The sequence below is a fragment of the Pholis gunnellus genome (genome assembly GCF_910591455.1).
Source record: "Pholis gunnellus genome assembly, chromosome: 7".
Taxonomy (NCBI): domain Eukaryota; kingdom Metazoa; phylum Chordata; class Actinopteri; order Perciformes; family Pholidae; genus Pholis; species Pholis gunnellus.
Genome location: NC_136533.1, coordinates 10,312,423 through 10,333,614, shown reverse-complemented (window position 1 = coordinate 10,333,614; position 21,192 = coordinate 10,312,423). Strand labels below are relative to the sequence as shown.

The 21,192-nt window shown below is 41.1% G+C and overlaps 1 protein-coding gene across 5 annotated transcripts; it reads left to right on the top strand.

The window, feature by feature from the left end:
• The first annotated feature begins 2,119 nt into the window (after positions 1-2,119).
• On the top strand, positions 2,120-20,965 carry ano5a (anoctamin 5a). 5 transcript variants are annotated; one of them, XM_079162870.1, is made up of 22 exons: positions 2,120-2,354; positions 5,161-5,228; positions 5,885-6,022; positions 6,296-6,337; positions 9,572-9,679; positions 11,279-11,347; positions 11,600-11,884; positions 12,189-12,308; positions 12,486-12,601; positions 12,954-13,088; positions 13,198-13,303; positions 13,452-13,512; positions 13,774-13,925; positions 14,729-14,803; positions 15,411-15,639; positions 15,780-15,952; positions 16,052-16,149; positions 16,694-16,824; positions 17,135-17,340; positions 17,435-17,634; positions 18,612-18,717; positions 18,944-20,965. In XM_079162870.1, the coding sequence occupies exons 1-22, from the start codon at positions 2,285-2,287 to the stop codon at positions 19,172-19,174; spliced, it is 2,919 nt and encodes a 972-aa protein (XP_079018996.1). In that variant the 5' UTR covers positions 2,120-2,284; the 3' UTR covers positions 19,175-20,965. The 5 variants fall into 5 exon arrangements, with proteins under 5 accessions (XP_079018996.1, XP_079018995.1, XP_079018998.1 ...); XM_079162869.1 differs by lacking the exon at positions 14,729-14,803 and adding an exon at positions 14,276-14,356; XM_079162872.1 differs by lacking the exons at positions 5,885-6,022; positions 6,296-6,337.
• The last annotated feature ends 227 nt before the right edge of the window (positions 20,966-21,192 follow it).

Below are 21,192 nucleotides of genomic sequence, written 5' to 3'. Positions count from 1 at the left end.
TTTCCAAGTTACTTCCTCAGCACAGCTTTACTTCAACTGCAAATTTCCCTCTTTCGAAAACAAACACAACTTGTCCAGGAAGTACCAAAACAAAAGTCATAAAACAGTTAAATATTGAAAAATGCACAAGATTGACCCACTGCTACTTTAAGTTGTTAGTGGAGGAAAGTAGCTGTACTGTAACTTGTGCTTTACTTGAGAATTTCAATTGTACACTATATTGCACTCGTATTACAGTATAGTACAAAATATGTGACCAACCTATTAAACAATGATGCAGTGTGACAGATTAAAACTATCAAACTTTACTCCCCCTTTTAACCACTTCATTCCAATGCTGCTTGACACTAGTAATAATCCTGTAATGTGATGTAAATATTATTATGCTTTTAAAAGGTAAATTATCTTAATGAATAACTTCCATACTTAAAGTATATTTAATGTTCCTTGGAGCTAATTTAAACGACTGGCACAGTAGTTTTCTCTTTGTGTTTTGCTGTTTGAATGTATACTGTTTCCATATTTCTAAAAGATATTTGTAAAAATCTTTATCTGCTTTAAATTATAGTGACATAGGAGTATTATGCAGTAGGCCTACATGATATTAGTGGGCGTATAGCTTGTGTGTGTGTGTTTTTCTATAACTTACATGTGATTCCTATCGCACAGTCTTGTGGACCTATTTCTGTTTCCCATCCTCTCTCTTTGACTGTAGAAAAAAAAAGAAAAACTAACATGTCAAACGGGTGGCCCTCTGTGCCTTGTTATTAAAGATGAGCTACACCATTAGTCTTGGAAAGCAGTGCACACCCAGGAAGACCCACATGAGGAAGAGAGGCGCTGTGAGGCTAAAGAAAAAGTGGTCGCGAAAATAAGATGCTGTATTTCTGTACACGGCCACACCCCGCAGAGGAGCACGACATAATTACACCAGCAGGACTGTGTGAACCACTTGAAGGGCGACAGAGGGGGCCACTGCGGCTAAAAACGACCGGAGTGGAAGAACAGGGTAGAGAGGTGGATGGGAGGAACAGGGAAAAGCTGCAGAAACCTTTCCTGAACTCCCTGTTATAGAAGAAACAAACAGATGAGGTGAACGACTGGGTAGATAAGCTAAACATCTCGCTGCTTTAGACAAAACAGAACAAAACACCAGAATAAACATCCGCGTGATTGCTGAAAGATTTGATATAGAGTTCACACAGTCCTGGAAAGTGCTCCTCGGCAGAGAATAACATGTTATGTTTTATTTACTGAGCCTAAAAACATCACTGTGGGTTCACGCTCCAACTATGGGAACAGAACATTCCCATAGATCTTTAACTGTTTGAGCATCTTCTCCGGTGAAAGACCTTTAGTTTTAAAGATCTTTAATATGAAACAGTTTTGGAAAAGGCACGAGTTAATAAGCTCATGTGGTTGGTTGTGAAGGAGTTCCTGGAAGCTCTAACTCTGGACATTTTGCCAAACAAATATAATTAATCCCTTTAAGCAAATACATTATCTAAGGAACAGTGACAACAGCATCACAATCAAAGAAACATAAGTCCTTGTAACCTAGTCTGTATTTTCAAAATCGTTAGTATATTAACAAAGTATGTGATTTTGATTGCAGATGATATTGTGTGGGTAATTGCTGCTACGGTCGTGTTTACTTGGTTTCACTTACTACTTTTTCAACCACCACGTGACAAAAAAGACCCTGCACATCAAAACAGTGTCAAAGAGATAACCCACAGTCTAAATATAGTCTACTTGTTTTTTTATACATTGCCTTTAATTGATTTAATTGACATATCATCATTTCATGACAACGTCTGCTGGAGAATACTCGTTCCTGATTGGCTGGCATGCGTCATTTGTTTTAGAACCGTTACCTGACGTTAGCTTCTGTCGCTGTATTTTAGCATGTTAGGTAGATAGCTACATGTTATTTGAACTTTCCGTTTGTGTTCGTCCATTTGTACTTACATAGGCCAACCTAAAATAAGACGTGCGACTAGGCTGCAGTATCTGTTCACCGCTGGGCTCATTGGCTTGTGGTGTGGAGCCACTCCCCACACGGACCTCCCTCCATGCCGGAGTGATGCAGCACTCGGCGGTCAGTTGGTGAAGGAGGGCAGCCTGGGCGACTATCCCGGTGTAGGAGCTGAAGAGGACCACTGTGAAGGAGAACAGCTCGGAGTCTAAAGCGTGGGAAGGCGGGACAGAAGTCGTCCGTCGGGGGATATCTTGGTGTACATGAGGACCGATAAGCACGACTCGCGTACACGAGAGACTCAACATGCACAGAATAACGGGGAAAACAGGAGGGGACAGTTTGATTGAGATGAGCCCAACTGACTCTTTCAATGGTGAGTAGCTCAAATTCGAAGCCAGCCGGCCGGGGTCTGCCGTTAGCTTGCGGTTCCGTAGTTTTACATTCAAAATATCGCTGTGTTGTGCTCCATTAGTGTTTAGATACCGACCTGCTGGGAAATCAATTAAGACTAAACTGAGGTTGGTATTCCCCAGTCTGTTAAGAATAACTTTTAAAAAACTTTTCATGGACTACTAAACACATTTTACACTAAAACAACAGCCCTTCAAAAATGACTTTGTATGAATATTATGGACAAATATATTATATGAAACTTTTTAACGACCATAACAACATAACGAAAACATTTCACATTTGACAACAAAGTTAAACAGCACACTTTAAAATTAGTGGGGCAGCTGACACATTGCAGTGTACAGTATAAAAACAACCTGTACCACCTTCACACAGGACATTTTGTACAATTAATTTAAGTAACTTTTGCTCAACTATTTTTAAGATGTACCCACCCTGCACATTTCCTCTTTCCCCCGCCATAACAAGCTCATAATCTGTGTTTCTATGCAAGCAGCAGTGACATATAGCCAGCCAGCCTCTGACAGCTGGCCTGCTTACTGGAAACTCTCGGTCACATACAGGCACCTCTTCATCCACCAGCACAAACCCCAAACCCTTCCCTGCTTCTGGCCTCCTGTGCATTCCAAACAAACGCTTAGATGATTGGGCTTTTTGCCTTTTATGGTGTTGCTGAATGGAGGAGGATTCACCCTGGATACCCTCCAGTGTTGTGTTTTATCTGCAACATAGAGAGAATCGTATTATAGCCGATCACTACAGGATCGTGATCTATTGTTACTCTTACATTGGTGTTGTGTGTTTATGGGGTGTTGAGATAACACAGTATTCCAAATCGTGATTACTTTAATATAGAGGTGCATAGATTCTACAATGGTGACTGCTGATGGGAAAACAGCCTCTATATGCTCACCGTATTGTATGAGGTAGGGCCAACAACAATTCATTGAAAGTCTTACTGTTACCTGGCATATCCCCAGACCGCCAGTATTTCTAGACACCACAATCATAGTCTAAATGAATAAATATAGAATCTGAGAGTCTTTAAATGTCATTTAATGGTAAATCGGACTGCATAAACACTGCAAAAAGTCATTTTTTTCAGATTTTTCAGATTTGTGAAAGTCTTACAGTTTCATTTTATATACAAATAAAGCAGTTTGAAAACATGAGGCTGCTGAATTTACTTTAACACCCTTACTAGGTGGCAGACGGTAACCCTGAAAAACTATGGGTACAACATTTGATCCAGCGATATGCTAAAAAGTAGTCCATACCTCAGTTGTTTCAATAAACCAGCTCTATTTGTTGTATCGATGTAGCTGAGTTGTAAATGATAGATGAGGTCTGGAGTCTGGTCAGTTGCTGTGGTAATAAAAACAGAGTCAGAAGCAGCCTTGTGGCATTTCCACTGTGATCAGCTGCTCTGTCTTCAACAAGGCCTTAACTGTGGAGGCTTCTGAGGTGGGAAAAGACTGTTGGCTTTCGCTGAGAGAGGCTTTATACCGAGTGCTCTAATACTGAGTCCAACTGTGCAAAAATATGCTCAGCTGTGTGCATATGTTGTGGAAGAAACATATTTTGGAACAAATGACAGCAAACTATTCATCAAAGTCGGTATCATCAAGTGTTTTTAAGGAAGATGAAACAAGAAGTTGGATTTAATGTTGTTGTTGAAGCACTATAAAAGTCTGCCATGAAAGGGTGGCCACATGTGAATTGTATTTTAAAGAACTGATTCTTCAAGGGTCACTACTGGTGGATAACGGTCCGCCCTAAACCTCCACATCCTGCCATAACTCAAAAGATATACAGTAGGTATCAATAAGCATGCTGTGTATGCAAATGATAACAGCAAGCTTCACTTTCATATTCCAATTTCTTTTAGTTGTTGCATTGTTTCTGTGGGAAAAACTGTGATTTATTATAACAAATACTAAAAACAAAGGTCTGCAGTGGTAAATGCCAGTTCTGAAAAATGTAATTTATTTTTGTTTCGAACCACTAACTTATACTTTGCTGACCTACTGTGTAATAATGTAGAGACAGAGAAGGTTTACATATTACACGGTTTAAATGCTTGTTTCAGGTTTGTGTAAGCACATTTTGTGTGTTGAGTCCAGACTAAATATAACTCGGAGAGACCATCAATTAGGACGGTTCTATTTAAACACAGACACAGAGACTAAAACCTTGAGATTTCTTGGCGAAAGTGCTGCTGACAGCACTTGATGTTTGTCGTGCTTTTCCATCTGCCCTGCTATTTGTTGTTTATTTGTTTATTTAAATATTTTTACTCAGATTGAATGTACTAGAAGGTTGTAATTGCTTTTGTCGGGCACAGAATGGAGGGTGAGAGCAGAACTTCAGCACGCTAAAGCCATGTTTCATCACACAAGCAGCTTTCAATCACATGGAGGGAGTTTACCGGACTTCTCAGTCTCGTTTCCTGTAGTCACTCCCGTAGCGGTAGCAACATGGCTGTTTGTATTCTTTCACAGTGTTCCAGTTGAGTCACGCTATCTGGCCTTTGGGAACACTGCCACAAAATGCTGTACAAATATAGACCACAACATTGGCGGTCTGTCAGTGCTCCTCTAATAACTGAGGCAGCTGTTCATATGCCTGAAACGTTACCGCCTCCAACCTGCCTGTCTGAGATTTGATATGCTACTTATTATTCTTCTAGAATGGGAGAATACTGTCCTGATTAGCAGTGGTAATTCTATTGCTGATTTAGTGTTTCTTATGTTACTGTCTTGCAGATGATATGAATGGCTACAACCAACATGCCTCAACCAGCACAGGATCCCTCCAGCAGGGACAATCACCGGTATGTACCCATATGTTAATTGTGACGCCCCTCCCACTGTCTTGCAGGGTGTCCTGGCCAACCTCAACAGGCAGCCGGCTGACAAGTGAGGGTCGTCAGCTTGAGCAAGCTCATCTGGGCCTTCCAGCCTATAAAAGCCACGTGTTAACTCGGTCTCACCCTTCCTACAGCTGACATCCACCCTGCATCACTGTCTTTTGGTTTTGCACCTTCAACATCTCCACAGCGCACATGCCACACAACCATGCACTATTGTCGTTTTGCTGACATCGCTGATCTACGCACTCCATTGTTCATTTGAGTTAACCGTGGCTTCCCAAGACAGATAAATTAAAGATTTCTGTCCAACAGTATCACATCTTCACCTCCTAAAAACATGGTAGCGGGAAGTTCATTGTGTACAAGTGAAATGCTTTCAGATTTCCCCATCGGTCACACTGATTTTCTTATTGTAAATCACCCTCCAATCAACAGCCAACATGTGGTAGAAGGGTTAACTTGCCTATCTTGCCCACAATTTATAGTCTTAGTTTTGAGATTACATCAATTTTTCCAATAAACGTTTACTAGTTTACAACCTGTACATGCCATGGGAAAGTCAGGGTTAACCCTTTTTCTCCTGTCTGTCCCTCCGCCCTTTCACACTGTACTTAAAGTCTCCTTTAAGTCCCAATGTGTGTGTAGAGACTTGTGATTCTCTCAACACCAGCCTGGCCTCCCTGTCCCCCTCTGACCACAGCGACAGTCCACAGTCTGATCCTCAGACCCCAGAGCGAATCAGTGATTTGACTGGGGTAAGACACCAGTCGGGGGCACAGATGCATGCCGCTGTGTCAGTGTGCTTGTTTGTGTAATTTTGCATCACCTCTGAACTCAAGACGTAACTTTACTTCTAACATTTATGAAGTGTTTTTGGACATAATCTGTAATGTGTTGACGTAACGCACGTGTTGAGTGTCTGACATTTTGATCACCTCTGTAAGGTTGCTGCTACAGTTTTAGCTGTGTTTTGTTGAATTTGTTGTGTTGTTAGGCTTTCCCTCACTATTCAATCGGTTCCTCCACAGCTCTCGAGAAAGCGGGCGCTATTCCTGAAGTTTCGTTCCAGGGTATGGCATGGTAAAACAGGCTTGTGATGTGATGCTACGCAACTTTATGCATATTTCTGCCTGCCAGCCTTTATTTCCTTCTTGAGAAATGTCTGTTCAGTGTTCAGTTTCTCCACCGGCATTAGTCAGAGAGAAAAAGCTTGGACATAAGAGATGAAATCAATACTCAGTTCTTTGTAGAGAGCTGATGGTGGCTTCTAGAGAGCAAGTTTTGTTTTGGCTGCAAAGAGTGATGGAAACATGCTGGCATGAGTTGATGCATCATAAGAGTCCTTTTCCCTTGCTTTGTTCTCACCTGTGATAACCGTCCGCTTCACTGAAGAGAGATCAACAGCCTGGTGGTGTTACAGCATAATTACAAAGTGCCCATTTGCACATGCATCGCATTTGTCATTTGCCTAGCTGTTTCTGTGTGCGCGCATATATGTGTGCTTGTGTACTTTAAGTATATATAGTCTTTACTGTAATCATAGCCCTGCCCTGTGCTCATGACAGGACTGGACTCGGCTGTGGCTAACTAGCCATAAAGTCTACCGTCGGCTTCTTCTTTGGAATCCTCTAAAATGTGGTCTTGTTTAACTAGTGTTAAAGCCATTTTGATTGAAAGTGGAATCATTACCCTTTTTTACCGGCTGCTAATCTTAAAGAACAAAAACCGCCCACAAGCGTTTCTAATAATCAGGCTTCCTCCGACTAAATCCTGCAATTCAGCCGAGTGGAAGTTCGCATGAAGGAGTTTTAGAGGGAGGCAGCTGCACATCTATAAATTGCCTTTATAATGGAGAATGGAAACAAAAGCTGAGTGTAAAGTCCTCTTACAAGAACTTTCAGCTGCATGCAACTTTTCAGCAGGGTTTTCATTGTGAACTTTTAGGGAGGCTCACTGAACCAGATACATTTTCCTGCATATTCATTTGACCTTTTTTAGCTCTGGATAAAAAAACAAAATCTTCTCTGTGTTTAGAGCAAGTCTCAGGATTGCAATGAGGAAATAACCCAGAGTTCTGCAGGCAACCATAAACTAAATGTGTCTAACAATACAGAACTCTGTTCTGTTCTTTTGTTGAAATTATATACCAAAGAAAAAGAGAAGAGAATTGCAACCTTGCCATTAGGTTTTGTGACACTTATCACAGTGCATTACTTTACTTTACATGACGTTGAAGTGTAGAAAAGAAAGCTAGACAGGAGAGTCATTGGATGGAGAGAAGATTTTAAATTATGATATAATTTAGCGGCTGTGATATATTTAAAAAGGTGACCAGTTCATTGAAGTTCTGTTTGAAGAACTATCGCATCCTAAAACAGAAATGTTTTGAAAGTGATATTTTAAAGAAACCCCTCCCTGAAATTAGAAGTCTATTCATCTTAAGCATGTTCTGCATTTACCCTCCTTAATTAAGATAAAAGACACACATGTCTAAACACCCAGTACTTAGAGGTTAGCTGGTAAATGTATAGAGCTGTGGGGCCTCTACCAGCTTTACTGAGCAGAAGCAGGTCCCAGCAGACGCACTCATTCCATACGGCTGATCTGTAATTACAGCAAATTTGAGAGTTTTTGCAGCGACGTCCCAGTTAAAGAAAGCACCCAACCCTGCCATGGTCAACATGGTCCAATCTAGTCTGGGAGGTAGTGTAGAGCAGAACTTACAACGTATTGGGATAAGAAAACAGTAAAAAAAGATTGAACACGTGGACAGGAATTGTTTTATAAGTTGGTATAGTAGGAATCAGGGTGAAAGATCCAGCTGTAGAGCTGTCTCAATAGTAGTATATCACTACTTGTCTGAGGCATGCATTTACCACTGATAGTGTCCCATTTGCACTTAACACCATTGTGGTAAGGTCTCTGGATTGCAAACTGACCTTATGTGTTAGCTTTTCAGCTAGAATTTTGCTGATCTGAAATATTAGACGGCATGTTTGAGGGACTTTTGCTCCCCTGATGGTCAGTGTTGTACAGTACAGTGATATCACCTCTCCTGATGCGGTGCTCTCATTACATTAGTTAGCTATCTGGCATCAGCTATGCTATCCCCGTGCTGATGTCATCTCTAGGAGTCTCCTCTACTTCTCTCCTAGTATCCCTCCTCGTGTCTCTCTCTCTCTCTCTGCTAGATGTCTGAGCAAGTAAGGGCTTGTTTAGGGAGGTGGGCTGACTAGATGGAACTCCTCTAGCCGGGGATCAGTGGAGTGAGAGTGAGAGAAACAAGGCTTTCAGAGCTGGATCGCGCTCCCTGGAGAAAGGCAAATTTGCCTATCAGACAGCCAGCCTTTCCGCTGATGCATCATAGCCGTAAAGGGAGTGGGTCATGGAGGTAATGTGCTCTTCCTTTCCTCCCTACCGTCGCAGCTTTGTGCTGATGGACGGGGCCAGCTCAGTCAGAACTACAGTAGAGTGCAATGTATTTTGTGATGTTCAACGTTGAGTGCTCTAAATTGTCTGCAGTGCAATGTAGGTAGCTACTGTAGTGATGACCGAAGTAACTGTTACTCGGTTATATTTAGCTCTCTGAACAGCTGAAGCAGAACTAGCAGCATGCCCTCCTTTCCTCTCTTGAAGCATTCTCTTCTGCCCTGTGGCTGCCGAAAGGCTAGCATTTACTGGCTAGCACATTTTGGGAATTTCTTTAGCCACCAATACAGGTTTTAGACGCTATGGCTTGAAGGATTTGCAGAAAAGCAAGTGAACTGCACCAGTGTTGGTTGTGTTGAGCCCGATATGGATGCTGAATGTCCCTGTTGTGTAGAGAGCGGTGGTTGTGAATGTGTTGTCCTTTCCACATATCCTTTGCTATGACATGTAATCTGAGGTAGTGTTCGATGAGTTCAGATGACCTGAAGTCAAATCATTCGATTTCATAGATTTGTTCATGGATGAAATTATGTCAAACAACAAAGATTTATGTTAATGCCTATTCTCATCTTCAGTAAATCATATACAAGGGACATGATCGCCATGAAACATCTTAGCCATAGCAGTTCCCCTCCATTTAGCATACCGTTTGTGTTTGGAGTGAAAATATAATAATCTGTATTTTTGTTTTTAAAAAACAGTCGTGTGTGAAGTGGTGTGGCGGCCTCGTTCTCTGGGTTTTGCTGTTAGAGCTACTGACACATAAATGGTTTCACTTTCTGCTCTGCTGTGTTTGAATGCATCCAGATACTTGTTGAGCTGATACTGTACGTGTGTGTTTAAATGCTGATAACTCTATTCCATCTCGTTTATAGATTGACAAACAACAACACAGCAAAAACTCTGTGTTCTTCCGGGATGGAGTGCGTATGATTGATTTTGTCCTGTCCTATGTAGACGACAAAGATGGGGAGAGAAAACAGGTAAGAAACAACTTCTAAGACTGTATGTCCAAAATATTAGCCTAGCTGCATGCATGTGTTTGTAATAACTGATGATTGTTTCTTGATGACTTGTTATTCAGTGTTATTGTTGTATTTATTCCAGAATTGAGTATCTTGAAATCCTAAAATATCCCACAAAAGAACAGCTGATGCTATTTCCACTTTTTGATTTGCACAGTGAGAGCTGTTTCTCACAGGATATCCTCAAAGTTCACTGTGTGCGTCAGCAGCATGCCCCAAAAACCACAACACTGATTACGTTAGATACACTGTTATTCTCAGCTTGTGTAAGTAATCCTCTTGAGGAATTTTCTGAGAAGGTCAAATCTAGCGGTAGACTGGCAGCCCCCTTTTTCTTTTAGTAAAACTGCATTAAAGTATTTCCAAACTGTAGCTGGCCATATTTGTTTTTGTGTCTTGTCAGCTGTTGGGTGCAGAGAGACTTGTGTTTGATACTCGGCTGTTAGTCTTCACATCTCTGTGTTACCACTCGGCTATGAGGCAGTGTGTCACAGCCGACTCACATTTTACCCACATCCTCGTCAGTGAGTCAACACTCAGACCTCTGTGCTGGTCAGGAACTCTCTCATTTGTTCCACTGAATGAGGAAGGGCAGTCAGGAGGCCAGTTCCTGTGTAGAATCCACATGTGTTGTAAAATGTGATAGTAAATCTCAGCTCTAACAAGGAGGTACCTTTCTTTGTTGGAATTATTGATGATATGGACAATTGGACATGAAACCTAATTCCAGGTGCCCTATGGAATCTTATGTTACGTCCTGTCTTGTCCACAACTGTTTTAATAGTAGTTGTGTAATTATTTTGTACTATTTTCGCACCGGCTGCAATGACTGTGACTCCACGTTTACTATTTTTTTCACGTTTGTTTGTTTTTTGGCTTGATTTACTTACCTCGGCACTATTCAACCTTATTTCAGTTGTATATTCTCAGTTGTGCATCACGCAATGTGATCCACATCCTTCCTTCCTTTCGTCCGCTAACTTTAACCACTTATCCTGTTCAGCGTCGCGGGGGGCTGGAGCTGATCCCAGCTGACAATGGGCGAAGGCAGGGAACACCCTGGACAGGTTGCCAGACTATCGCAGGGCCGACACATAGAGACAGACAACCAGTCTCGCTCACATGCAAGCCTACGGGCAATTTAGAGTATTCAATTAACCTAAACCGCATGTCTTTGGACTGTGGGAGGAAGCCGGAGAACCCGGAGAGAACCCATGCTGACACAAGGAGAACATGCAAACTCCACACATAACCCCGGTCCCTCTTCTTGCTGTGAGGCAACAGTGCTAGCCACTACACCCCCGTGCAGCCCTTGATCCACATTATATTTCATTATTGATACATATATCTATACATTTCACAATCTTAAATGATCCTTGATTTTATGTGTACAGTATTCAGGCTCCTTTCTTTCAAGCGTGTGTTTAACATTTTTGCACAGAGCTTGTGTGTACTTTATTTTGTTGGACAATAGATTTCACTGTTGTGCAATGGCAGTAAAGGAATTTATATAAAAACTAATAAATATATGCATATATGCTTTGTTTCCCTCTTAAGGAGAGGAGAAGGCTGTATGAGGCCAATCTAGTGAATGTCGGCCTGGAGCTGGAGACGGAAGATAAATCGGTAAGAGCATCCAATTATTTATTGATTGTGTCTCATGTAAAAGGATATTAGGTGGCTCACAAAGAGGGGTATGTGTGTATTTTATTTATTCATTGTTTTTACAAAGACAATAATTGCGGTAAAACAATAAACCAGTACAAAAGTGTCTTTTACATATGACCTGTATAAAAAATCTTTTTTACTGAATTTATATTTTAGTTTATGAATCAGTTGACCTACACTCCTTATACTGTGACACCTGTCTCACATCAGGAGTCAGACGATGGAAAGACTTATTTTGTGAAGATCCACGCTCCATGGGAAGTGTTGGCCACCTACGCAGATGTGCTGAAGGTTAAGGTCCCATTCAAGGCCAACGACATCCCAGACAACAGCGACATGCCGATGAACTGGCTGTCCACCCCTTTCCGTCTACCGGAGCACATCATGCACCCCCAGCCAGATTATTTCACAGCTCCCTTTGACAAGAGCAAGTCTGACTTCTTCCTCATCGACAACAAAGATACGTTCTTCTCGCCTTCTACTCGCAACAGGATAGTAAGGATACTTTTACTTTTTTTTGTCTTGTTTGTGAATGTTAAATTTGAAACTTTCCTTTGACATTCACATCAAATCAGAATTTGCAATATTAAATACTACAGACGCTGCAGTTCTGTGTGCAGGCCTCCAAGTGTGTTGCATTTTTAAAAGGCTTATTTTAGCGACTAACCTATACATTTTGTAGGTAATATCTTATTTTATGTCCATTATCTTAAGCTATTGGGAATACAGAAGCAACTTTATCATTCTGTTTGTATCCAACAAAACTATATCCTTATATCCTATATCTCCCTGTGCCCAGCTCTACTACATCCTGTCCCGCTGTTTGTACTTCAGGGATGAATGTGGAGATAAAGACAAGAAGGGGATCAAGAGGTTGCTCAACAATGGCACTTACACTGCTGCCTTCCCCCTGCATGATGTGAGCCTCTTTTGGGGAACTTTATTTTTCATTGGAAAAAGACAGAGACTTCAATGAAATTTGCACTCTTTACTTTTCCTCAGTAACCTCTTGTTGGAGGCAGTGTTGGATATGGCATTTGCGAGGATGAATAACTTTGCAATATGAATGTGACTGTGTTTTCAATTGTGCGAGCAGTGCAGATACTGGTCAAGATCGAAGGATGCTAACTGCGAAAGTGACAGATACAATCTCCACAAACACTGGGCCAGATTCTTCTGTTTCTACAAGGAGCAGCCCCTCAATCTTATCAGGTAACACTTTAAAACAGAGTGCTCACACCTGATGTGTATTTACTCGACATTAAAGTTACAATCTCGAAGATTTCTGTTTCTTTAATTTTGGCAGTACCTATGGTGATAAGTGGTAATTGTAGGTGTGTTTTTTGCTCCCACCTCCCTGATATACAGAGTCACCTGTGATTATTTTTGGTTATATTGCCACAGACGTCCAGTTTGTTATACTGCAAATGCAAGGGCTTTCATCAATTGGCCATATGTCCAATCCCTATTGTGTTACCTCATTCGGTATTAGATGTGACTTAGCAGAAATCTAAATCTTAATTAAAGAATTTACTGCAAACATGTTGTTTTTTCCCTTCAACAGGAAGTATTATGGGGAGAAGATAGGTATTTATTTTGCGTGGCTGGGCTTCTACACTGAGATGCTGTTGTTTGCTGCAATAGTTGGGACGATTTGTTTCGTCTATGGATTACTCACTTACGATGACAACGATTGGAGGTGATTTTTTTTATTAATTACCAGCCTGTTTTGTAGGTCTTCCAGATGTCATTGTTTTATTAGCTATTGTTTTATGACCGATCTCCCTGTTTGTCTCATTGCCCTACAGTAAAGAAATATGTAGTGAGAAGGTCGGAGGGAATATTATTATGTGCCCGTTGTGCGACAAGAAATGTGGCTACTGGAAACTCAACACAACATGCAACTCCTCATGGGTGAGACATCTTGGCTTTGTGACAGTTTTTGTTCATCCTGAGTTATGTTCTACCTACAATATGTGACATTTAAAGGGTGGTTGCAGCTAAATGTCAACAAATCCGTGATTCATTATCTCATTATTTCTCCAACATGTTCTTCTTTCAGCAATCGCACCTATTTGACAATGTGGGAACAGTGTTTTTCGCCATATTTATGGGGATTTGGGGTGAGTAAAAATGTCTGCTCTCTGCATTTTGTAATTTCTAACCCAGTGCACCACCTAGTGGGAGCTGATGAATTTAAATCACAGTTACTCGCTCTGTATTTAAATGACTTGATCATCCAAATCACAAAAAATAATTTTCTCACTTAATTTGCATCTACTGAGGTGCTGAGATCTGCTACTTTTGCAACCACACCAATAAGATGGAGGTCCATGGTGGTCAAAACACTGAAAAATTAAATTTTTGCGCCGTATGCTCTACAGTGACGCTGTTTCTGGAGTTCTGGAAGAGGCGGCAGGCTCGTCTGGAGTACGAATGGGATCTGGTCGACTTTGAGGAGGAACAACAGCAGCTTCAGCTTCGGCCAGAGTACGAATCCAAGTGCTCCAACCGAAAGCTGAACCGCATCACTCAGGTGTTTGTGTGCTTATTAAATACTAATATGCTATTTAATACTTTTAGCTTTAGGTCTGCTTAGCTTCCACAAGGCGTTACCAGACGCACATACTGATTGGTAGGCTTGGTCAGATTACAATAACTGTTTTATTGATTTGAAAACTTTTCAGTTGTTTGGAGTCATTCATGAACTAAAAAAACTCTTGTAGATGGAGACTTTTTGATTAAAAACAATATTACTGAAAATTGACCATCTGTGTTTTCCGGGGTCAGGAACACATAGTTGTGGATAGTGACAGACACAGATGTGTAAAATGAACAGAAGCAGGGTGCTATAATTTGCCTTGCCCACATCCCACCCACCTTTAGGAAATGGAGTGGGTTCTTCACAGGACTGCAACAGATTTTATGGGGAAGTTGTTGCTGTGCTGGGCCACAGTGACACTCTGGGTAAGGGTGGCACCTAACATGGAATGCCACATTGGTGAGGAATTGGTTTTGGTGTGGCGTAGTTTGTGTAGATAACAGACATTTCTGGAAAGACTCAGAGGCACGAGTTTGCTTTTGTACTGCATTATTGTTTGTCTGGTGGATCAGTATCTTGAAAGGCTGGCTTCACTAGGAGACCGCTAGATGAAAGAATTGGACTTGGACCGAAACACCTACACCCAAAAAGCTGTAATTGGGCGACCGCGCTCTGCCTTGCATCTGGGGCCAGTTAGTGGTAATTAAAGGAGCCTGGCCTCTTTTAGAGCTGTCTTTTCAGGATATAACAAAGGGTGACTGACTCCTGTGTCCATGCTTTGCTTGCTCATGATATAGGAAATGGAACCATACTTACCCATAACAAGCAAGTGTGCACGCACATGTCTGTCTGGAGCCACGGTCGTTTTATGGGTGAGCATTGTATCTTTGGTACACTTGATGAATCTAAATGACTTTCATCCTCTACCCGCTTCTTCACTCTGTGTCTTTTTGTCTTTCTCATCATACTGGTTATTATCATCATCATCATCACTAGTATCATGTGACCAGGGCCAGTATGTATAAAACTCCTAAGAAATGGACCTCTCTTTAAAAATGTGGGAGCTGAGACCAAGTCAGAATAGTTTATATTTATGTCACTTACTTTAAATTCTAAAAATATGAGCACAATTATGTCATTCTTAGAAATATGACCTATATAGGACCAAAGTCTTGCAGTTTGAAACATTTTGGCCCAGAGTATTACTGTACTGACTCTTAATAACAAGCTGTAACATGTGCATGAGCTAGGAAGATTATGGGATATTTCTTTTCATGGGACATGTGTGCACACTTTAAGCATGACAGTTCCTCCTAACATGTATGTTTGTTATAATTCACCTTGTTTTATTCACATGTCTAAATTTGTTTTGGTTTTTGCACTTGCATCACATTTTGTATGGTGTTCTCTGTGTACTGTACTTTTGTCTTGTGCCATGTAGTTGTCTTTCATGTTGTTTCTGTTGTCTCTGTCCTGAAGATCTCATTGATCATTGCCTGCATCATTGGGGTGATTGCGTACCGCCTGGCGGTATACGCAGCCTTCGCCAGCATCATGAAGGACAGTGCCACCACCCACATACAGGTGGTTGGCCCTTACATCACGCCACAGCTGGCCACTTCTGTCACAGCCTCCTGCATCAACTTTGTCATCATCATGATCCTCAACCTCATGTATGAGAGAGTGGCTGTTTGGATCACTGACATGGGTGAGGGTCAGAGTGAGAGAGCGTGTCCAAGATTATTAAACTTCTGTGTCTTTATGTATCCATTCACAAGTGTGAAATGTGTTCCCTTTTTCGTTTATGTACTCAAAATCTATATGTTATCATCTTTTACAATGTGGCAGAGATTCCCAAGACTCACCTGGAGTATGAGAACAAACTGACGGTGAAGATGTTCCTCTTCCAGTTTGTAAACTACTACTCCTCCTGCTTCTACGTGGCTTTCTTTAAGGGCAAGTTTGTCGGCTTTCCTGGAGATTATGCGTATATGTTTGGCAGCAAACTGAGGAATGAAGAGGTAGAGATATAACTACATTACATTCTATTGGATCAGCCCCGGTTATTCGACTTGGATCTTTAATGATTGTTTCTTTCCCATTTACCTGTCTACATCCAGTGTGACCCTGGGGGCTGTTTGATTGAGTTGACCACCCAGCTGGTGATAGTGATGACTGGTAAACAGGTGTGGGGCAACATCCAGGAGGCTCTGGTCCCGTGAGTAAAACGAAACCGACCATTCAAAGCACAAGAAAAGATACAAAAACTCACACAGTCTTTACAGGCTTTGCAGCTACATCACATAACTCATAGATACAGTACATCAACCATGGCTGGGGCTTTGTTTTATATTTTGATATCATTGATCTTTTTAGAAGTCAGCGTAAAAGTTGTTTCTTTTTAGACATTCAAAACCTTGTCAGTCAGTTCCTGCTGCAAGATGATTTAGAAAAGTACTCAAAGTAATGTAGTAACGGCATCCGAGCCATCGTTAATGTTAATTACTTACATCTGTGCTTTTGCTACAATGAGAAGTCCAAATGTCTGCTTTGAAAAGGCCTGTTATCAGTGGCTGCATAATCCGTTTCCACTCTAAACGAATACTGAAATGAACCTTGACTGTTATGCTCAGTTCAGATAGACCGGTGCTATGTTTAGAAACTGAGTCATCTATTCATGTTTACAATTCTATTAGAGCCTTCAATATGGCTGTTCGAAGGGGAACTCTCACAGCTCTCTATCGCCCTCTTGTGTCCTTCAGGTGGCTGATGAACTGGTGGGGCAGCAGGAAGGCTCGAAACCACCCAGAGAGTCTGTACAGCCGCTGGGAGCAGGACCACGACCTGCAGGGCTTTGGACAGCTGGGCCTCTTCTACGAGTACCTGGAAATGGGTAAACATTCACTGCATAGTCAATCCATTACACAAAGAACAAGATATAAAGAACCACTTGAAGGTTTTCAAGACCATTTTAGTGAAGTCCAGTTTCAGTTCAGACCAGGCCTACAACAAAACCAAGACAAACAGATAGATTGATAGATAGATAGATAGATAGATAGATAGATAGATAGATAGATAGATAGATAGATAGATAGACTGATGGATGGATGGATGGATGGATAAATGCAGTGTCTGCTGAGATTCTGTAGATGGTGCTGTTTTCATTTTACTGTCTTTCACTAACCTCTCTCTTTGTGTCCCAGTGATCCAGTTTGGTTTCATCACTCTGTTCGTCGCCTCCTTTCCACTGGCACCCCTGCTGGCACTTATCAACAACATCATCGAGGTTAGAGTGGATGCCTGGAAGCTCACCACTCAATTCAGACGTCCTGTGGCATCAAAGGCTCACAGCATCGGAGCCTGGCAGGAAATCCTCAATGGGATGGCCGTACTCTCTGTGGTCACAAATGTGAGTGATCGACATCATCTGTGTGCTTTGTGTCTGCTCATTATCTAGTTGTATCTCTAGTTTTCCTCACACCGGTTCTTTCCCTGCTTTCTAGGCGTTTATTGTGGCCTTCACCTCTGATATGATCCCTCGGCTTGTGTACATGTACGCCTACCAGCCAGACGGTGAGATGAATATGAAAGGCTACATAAACAACAGCCTGTCTGTGTTTAACATCTCTGCGATCCCACTGGACAGCAAGCCTGATGACGGCGAAAGCCCTTCCTGGTTCAACAGCTCCATCACTACCTGCAGGTTTGTGTGATTGTGAGGCTCTGTGCATAAGAGAGAAAGAATCCTTGTAGATTATGTTTCTACTTCCATGTGAAAATATGGCTGTGGTGGAAGAAGTACTCAGATTATTTGCTTAAGTAAAAGTAGAAATACCCAACCCACTCTCATTCCCAACTCATCACATGATGACGCTTAGTCAGGACCCATTTCTAACGCATCAAACTGTAACGCGTCATCAGTGGATTACTAGTCTTATAGGTGCTTTAAAATGTGGGTAGCATTTTAATGTAGCTAGATGAGTGAAGCTAAACTGAACTATTTTATAACTCTGTGTTGGGTAGTTCAAAGACCTTGCATGACCATGGTCCACCCCCAAAGTATTGTTAAAAGTGTATCACTCTTTTTAGTACTCCAACCTGATAAGGTCTAAAGAGCCACGATAGTTAAAAACACCGGTGTGGGTGTGCAGGGCCTTCAATCCATAACGATGTATCACAATATATAAATTGATCAAATGTTTTGTATGTAAAATCTAACTAATTGAAATGTAGCAGAGTAAAAAGCACAATGCTTCCCTCTGAAATGTAGTGGAGTAGAAGTATAAAGTAAAGTACAAATATCTCTAAGTTGTTCTTAAATACAGTATTTAAGTAAATGAGCTTTGTTACTTTTTACCACAAGTGGATGTATATATATATATATATATATATATATACATATACATACAATAGTTTTCTATTTTTAAGCAAATTTAAGACATTTTAATATAGTAAAGCCACAGAGATACTGAACCACTATTCAACTTCAGATTTAAATGTTGTGTTGTTAATATTGTATTTATTTTTTTAATTGTTTTATTCCTTTTATAGGTATTATTATGTAGCATGCACAATAATACCAGAGTAATTATTACTTCCATTTCCTTTGCAGAATGGACTGAAGAATGTCATTAAACAATCTTGAGTGAAAGACTTTACAATCTTGTTTCTTCTTCTTAGGTATCGTGATTACCGCTACCCTCCTGGCCATGAGAAGCAGTACTCCGTCACTATGCAGTTCTGGCATATTCTGGCTGCCAAGTTGGCTTTCATCATTATCGTGGAGGTAAGGCTGCAGTGCTTCCACCACCACCACCACCGCTTATTGACCACTGGAACTGAGCCTCACATTCTTACCTTGGACTGTAGTCAATTGTTACATTAATAGTAACCCCTCTTCTCCCACAAACACATCTTTCAGATAGAATATAAATCCATGCAGAGCTTTTTTTCAGCAACTCTTGTTGACACAAGTAAGTAAAACTAACCTGTCGTGCCTTCTTCCTCCGCAGCATGTTGTGTTCCTGGTCAAGTTCTTTGTGGCCTGGATGATTCCTGATGTTCCCTCTGATGTGAGGGCTCGGGTAAAGAGAGAGCGCTACCTGGTCCAGGAGTATCTCCATAACTACGAAGTGGAGAAACTGAAGATCCAACTCAGCCAAAACGGCAACAGTGATTGTACCTGCACGCCCATGATCTATCCGTCTATGCCCAAACATGAGGTGCTGTCCGAGTGTCTCTAGCCCAGCGAGCTGCTGGTCAATCAGCAGGACATGATGGGAGGACATGTTGGTGTAGATTACCCTGCTTGTGTATTGTGATACTGACCACCACTGTGCTGTAGTGCCTGTGTTGTTTGTCCAGTACACACACACACACACTCGCACACACTCTCACAGACATTTATTTTATTAAAGAGCTAGAGCTTTCCTTAATTCAAAGCCATCCCTCTTCTACTAATCTGCTGATAATATAAGTGCTCACGGGTGAAAAACCAAGTCTCCATGCATGCTGAAACACATGTAATATTTATGGCTTTTCACTCGATGTTGTAACCAAAGGGCTGATGATAATCAATATTTGCTGTAAGGAACGAAAAAGAAAATCGTATACACTGTGTCTAAGCCAGACAACTTACTGTTATTGTAGTGTAAGTCTATTTATTTAATTGCCACTATGATAAACCAAATACTTGATACCTTACATACAAACCTAGCATTGGTTCCATCTGCCATTAGAATAATAATTTGTATCATTTAGAAACTGAGAACTTGCTTATTACGGGGTTTTAAGTATTTCCCTTTACTATAAGTTTATGTATAATTATATTTTTGTTTTGGTTGTTGTTACAGCAAAAACATTCTAGCATTGTTTTTTTGCATTGAGGTTATAGCCCAGATGTAACACAATTTTACCAAATGATTTTCTTCACTCCACTGGCAGTTAATAGGCGGGTTGCTTTACGCTTTCATCTCAGAACAGCCCAGCCGTTTCTCAAGGCCAATGTCTGACATGTGAAGTAGCTTTTTATGATGACAAATCTGTGCAGCTCTTAGTACTGTGAGGAAGGGCAGATTTTGTCCTGCAATGGCCAGTTGTGGAGCAGCAGCAGGTGGTGCATGTTGACTGTCGACAGTGAGTGAAGAGATCCCTTTTTAATGTGCCTCTGTTTACCAACACGTCGGAGCTAATGAAAGCCTGCCCCTACCTACTGAACTATGTTTGCTCCATCACACAAAGCATGTCAGCCATCGCCCAGTTCGTGTGCTTGTTTTCCTTAGCTGTGTCCGTGTAGTGAAGGAAAGAAACGCGTTCTCATTTTTTTATTTTGCACCGAGCACTTAATGAAACGTAACTACCGAGACATAAACACGTCAGTTTAATTGTTGTCATGACACTACATATTCATAATCAGTAGTTTGAAGCAGCAACGTGTGATAATCTGTTTTTATTTAAATGGGACAAGAGTTGAACTGTCTATTTGATATTTATATCGAGCTTAAATGACAACACGGAGAAAGATGTAGCTTTTTATTTTGAAATGATATGAAGGACAATTTGTGTTTATTTGGCTAATATGTGAGAAGAATCTGATTTTGAATTTTAGGTTGAATTTTATGTTCAATAGCTGGCTGGCTGTGCCACAAACTTGGGCAACTACATCTGTTTGTTTGAGATGCATGTAGATGTGAGCAGCTGAGAGCAATGTTGGACTGATCCAGTTTGCCTTTTTCATGCTCTGGGCTCAGCTGAACTCTGCCTGTTGATGCCTTAATACATCTAAAAACTTGTGTTTTCTATTTTATTTCCTTGTATACTTCTTCTCTTATGTCTTCTTCTTGTTATGCTCTAGTAATACTATTTCATTTTATACCATTACTATGCTTGTAAAAAGGTGAACCTGTTTACTGTATGCTTAAAATTACAGTTATGTTTTCAACCATTTCTTTCTGTAATATTTGTAATTGTCCTGTATCCAAATGTGTATGGTAAACAAAGACAAATCTCCAAAATAAAGAACCAGTTAATCTTGAGTAATTGTTGGACATGTTTGGATCAGTCTTAAATACTGTAGCCCACCGGCTCCTCCGCTGAGAACATGAAAGTTGCTGTTCACATAACAGATGGCCCGAGAGAACACTGATAACTATTCAGTGTTTGTTAACACTGGTGGGTGTGTGTTACACCAAAATATGATGGCGTGGTTGTTTCGCTTGGCACACCACGAAGCCACTGTTATAAAGACATGGGCAACACTCAG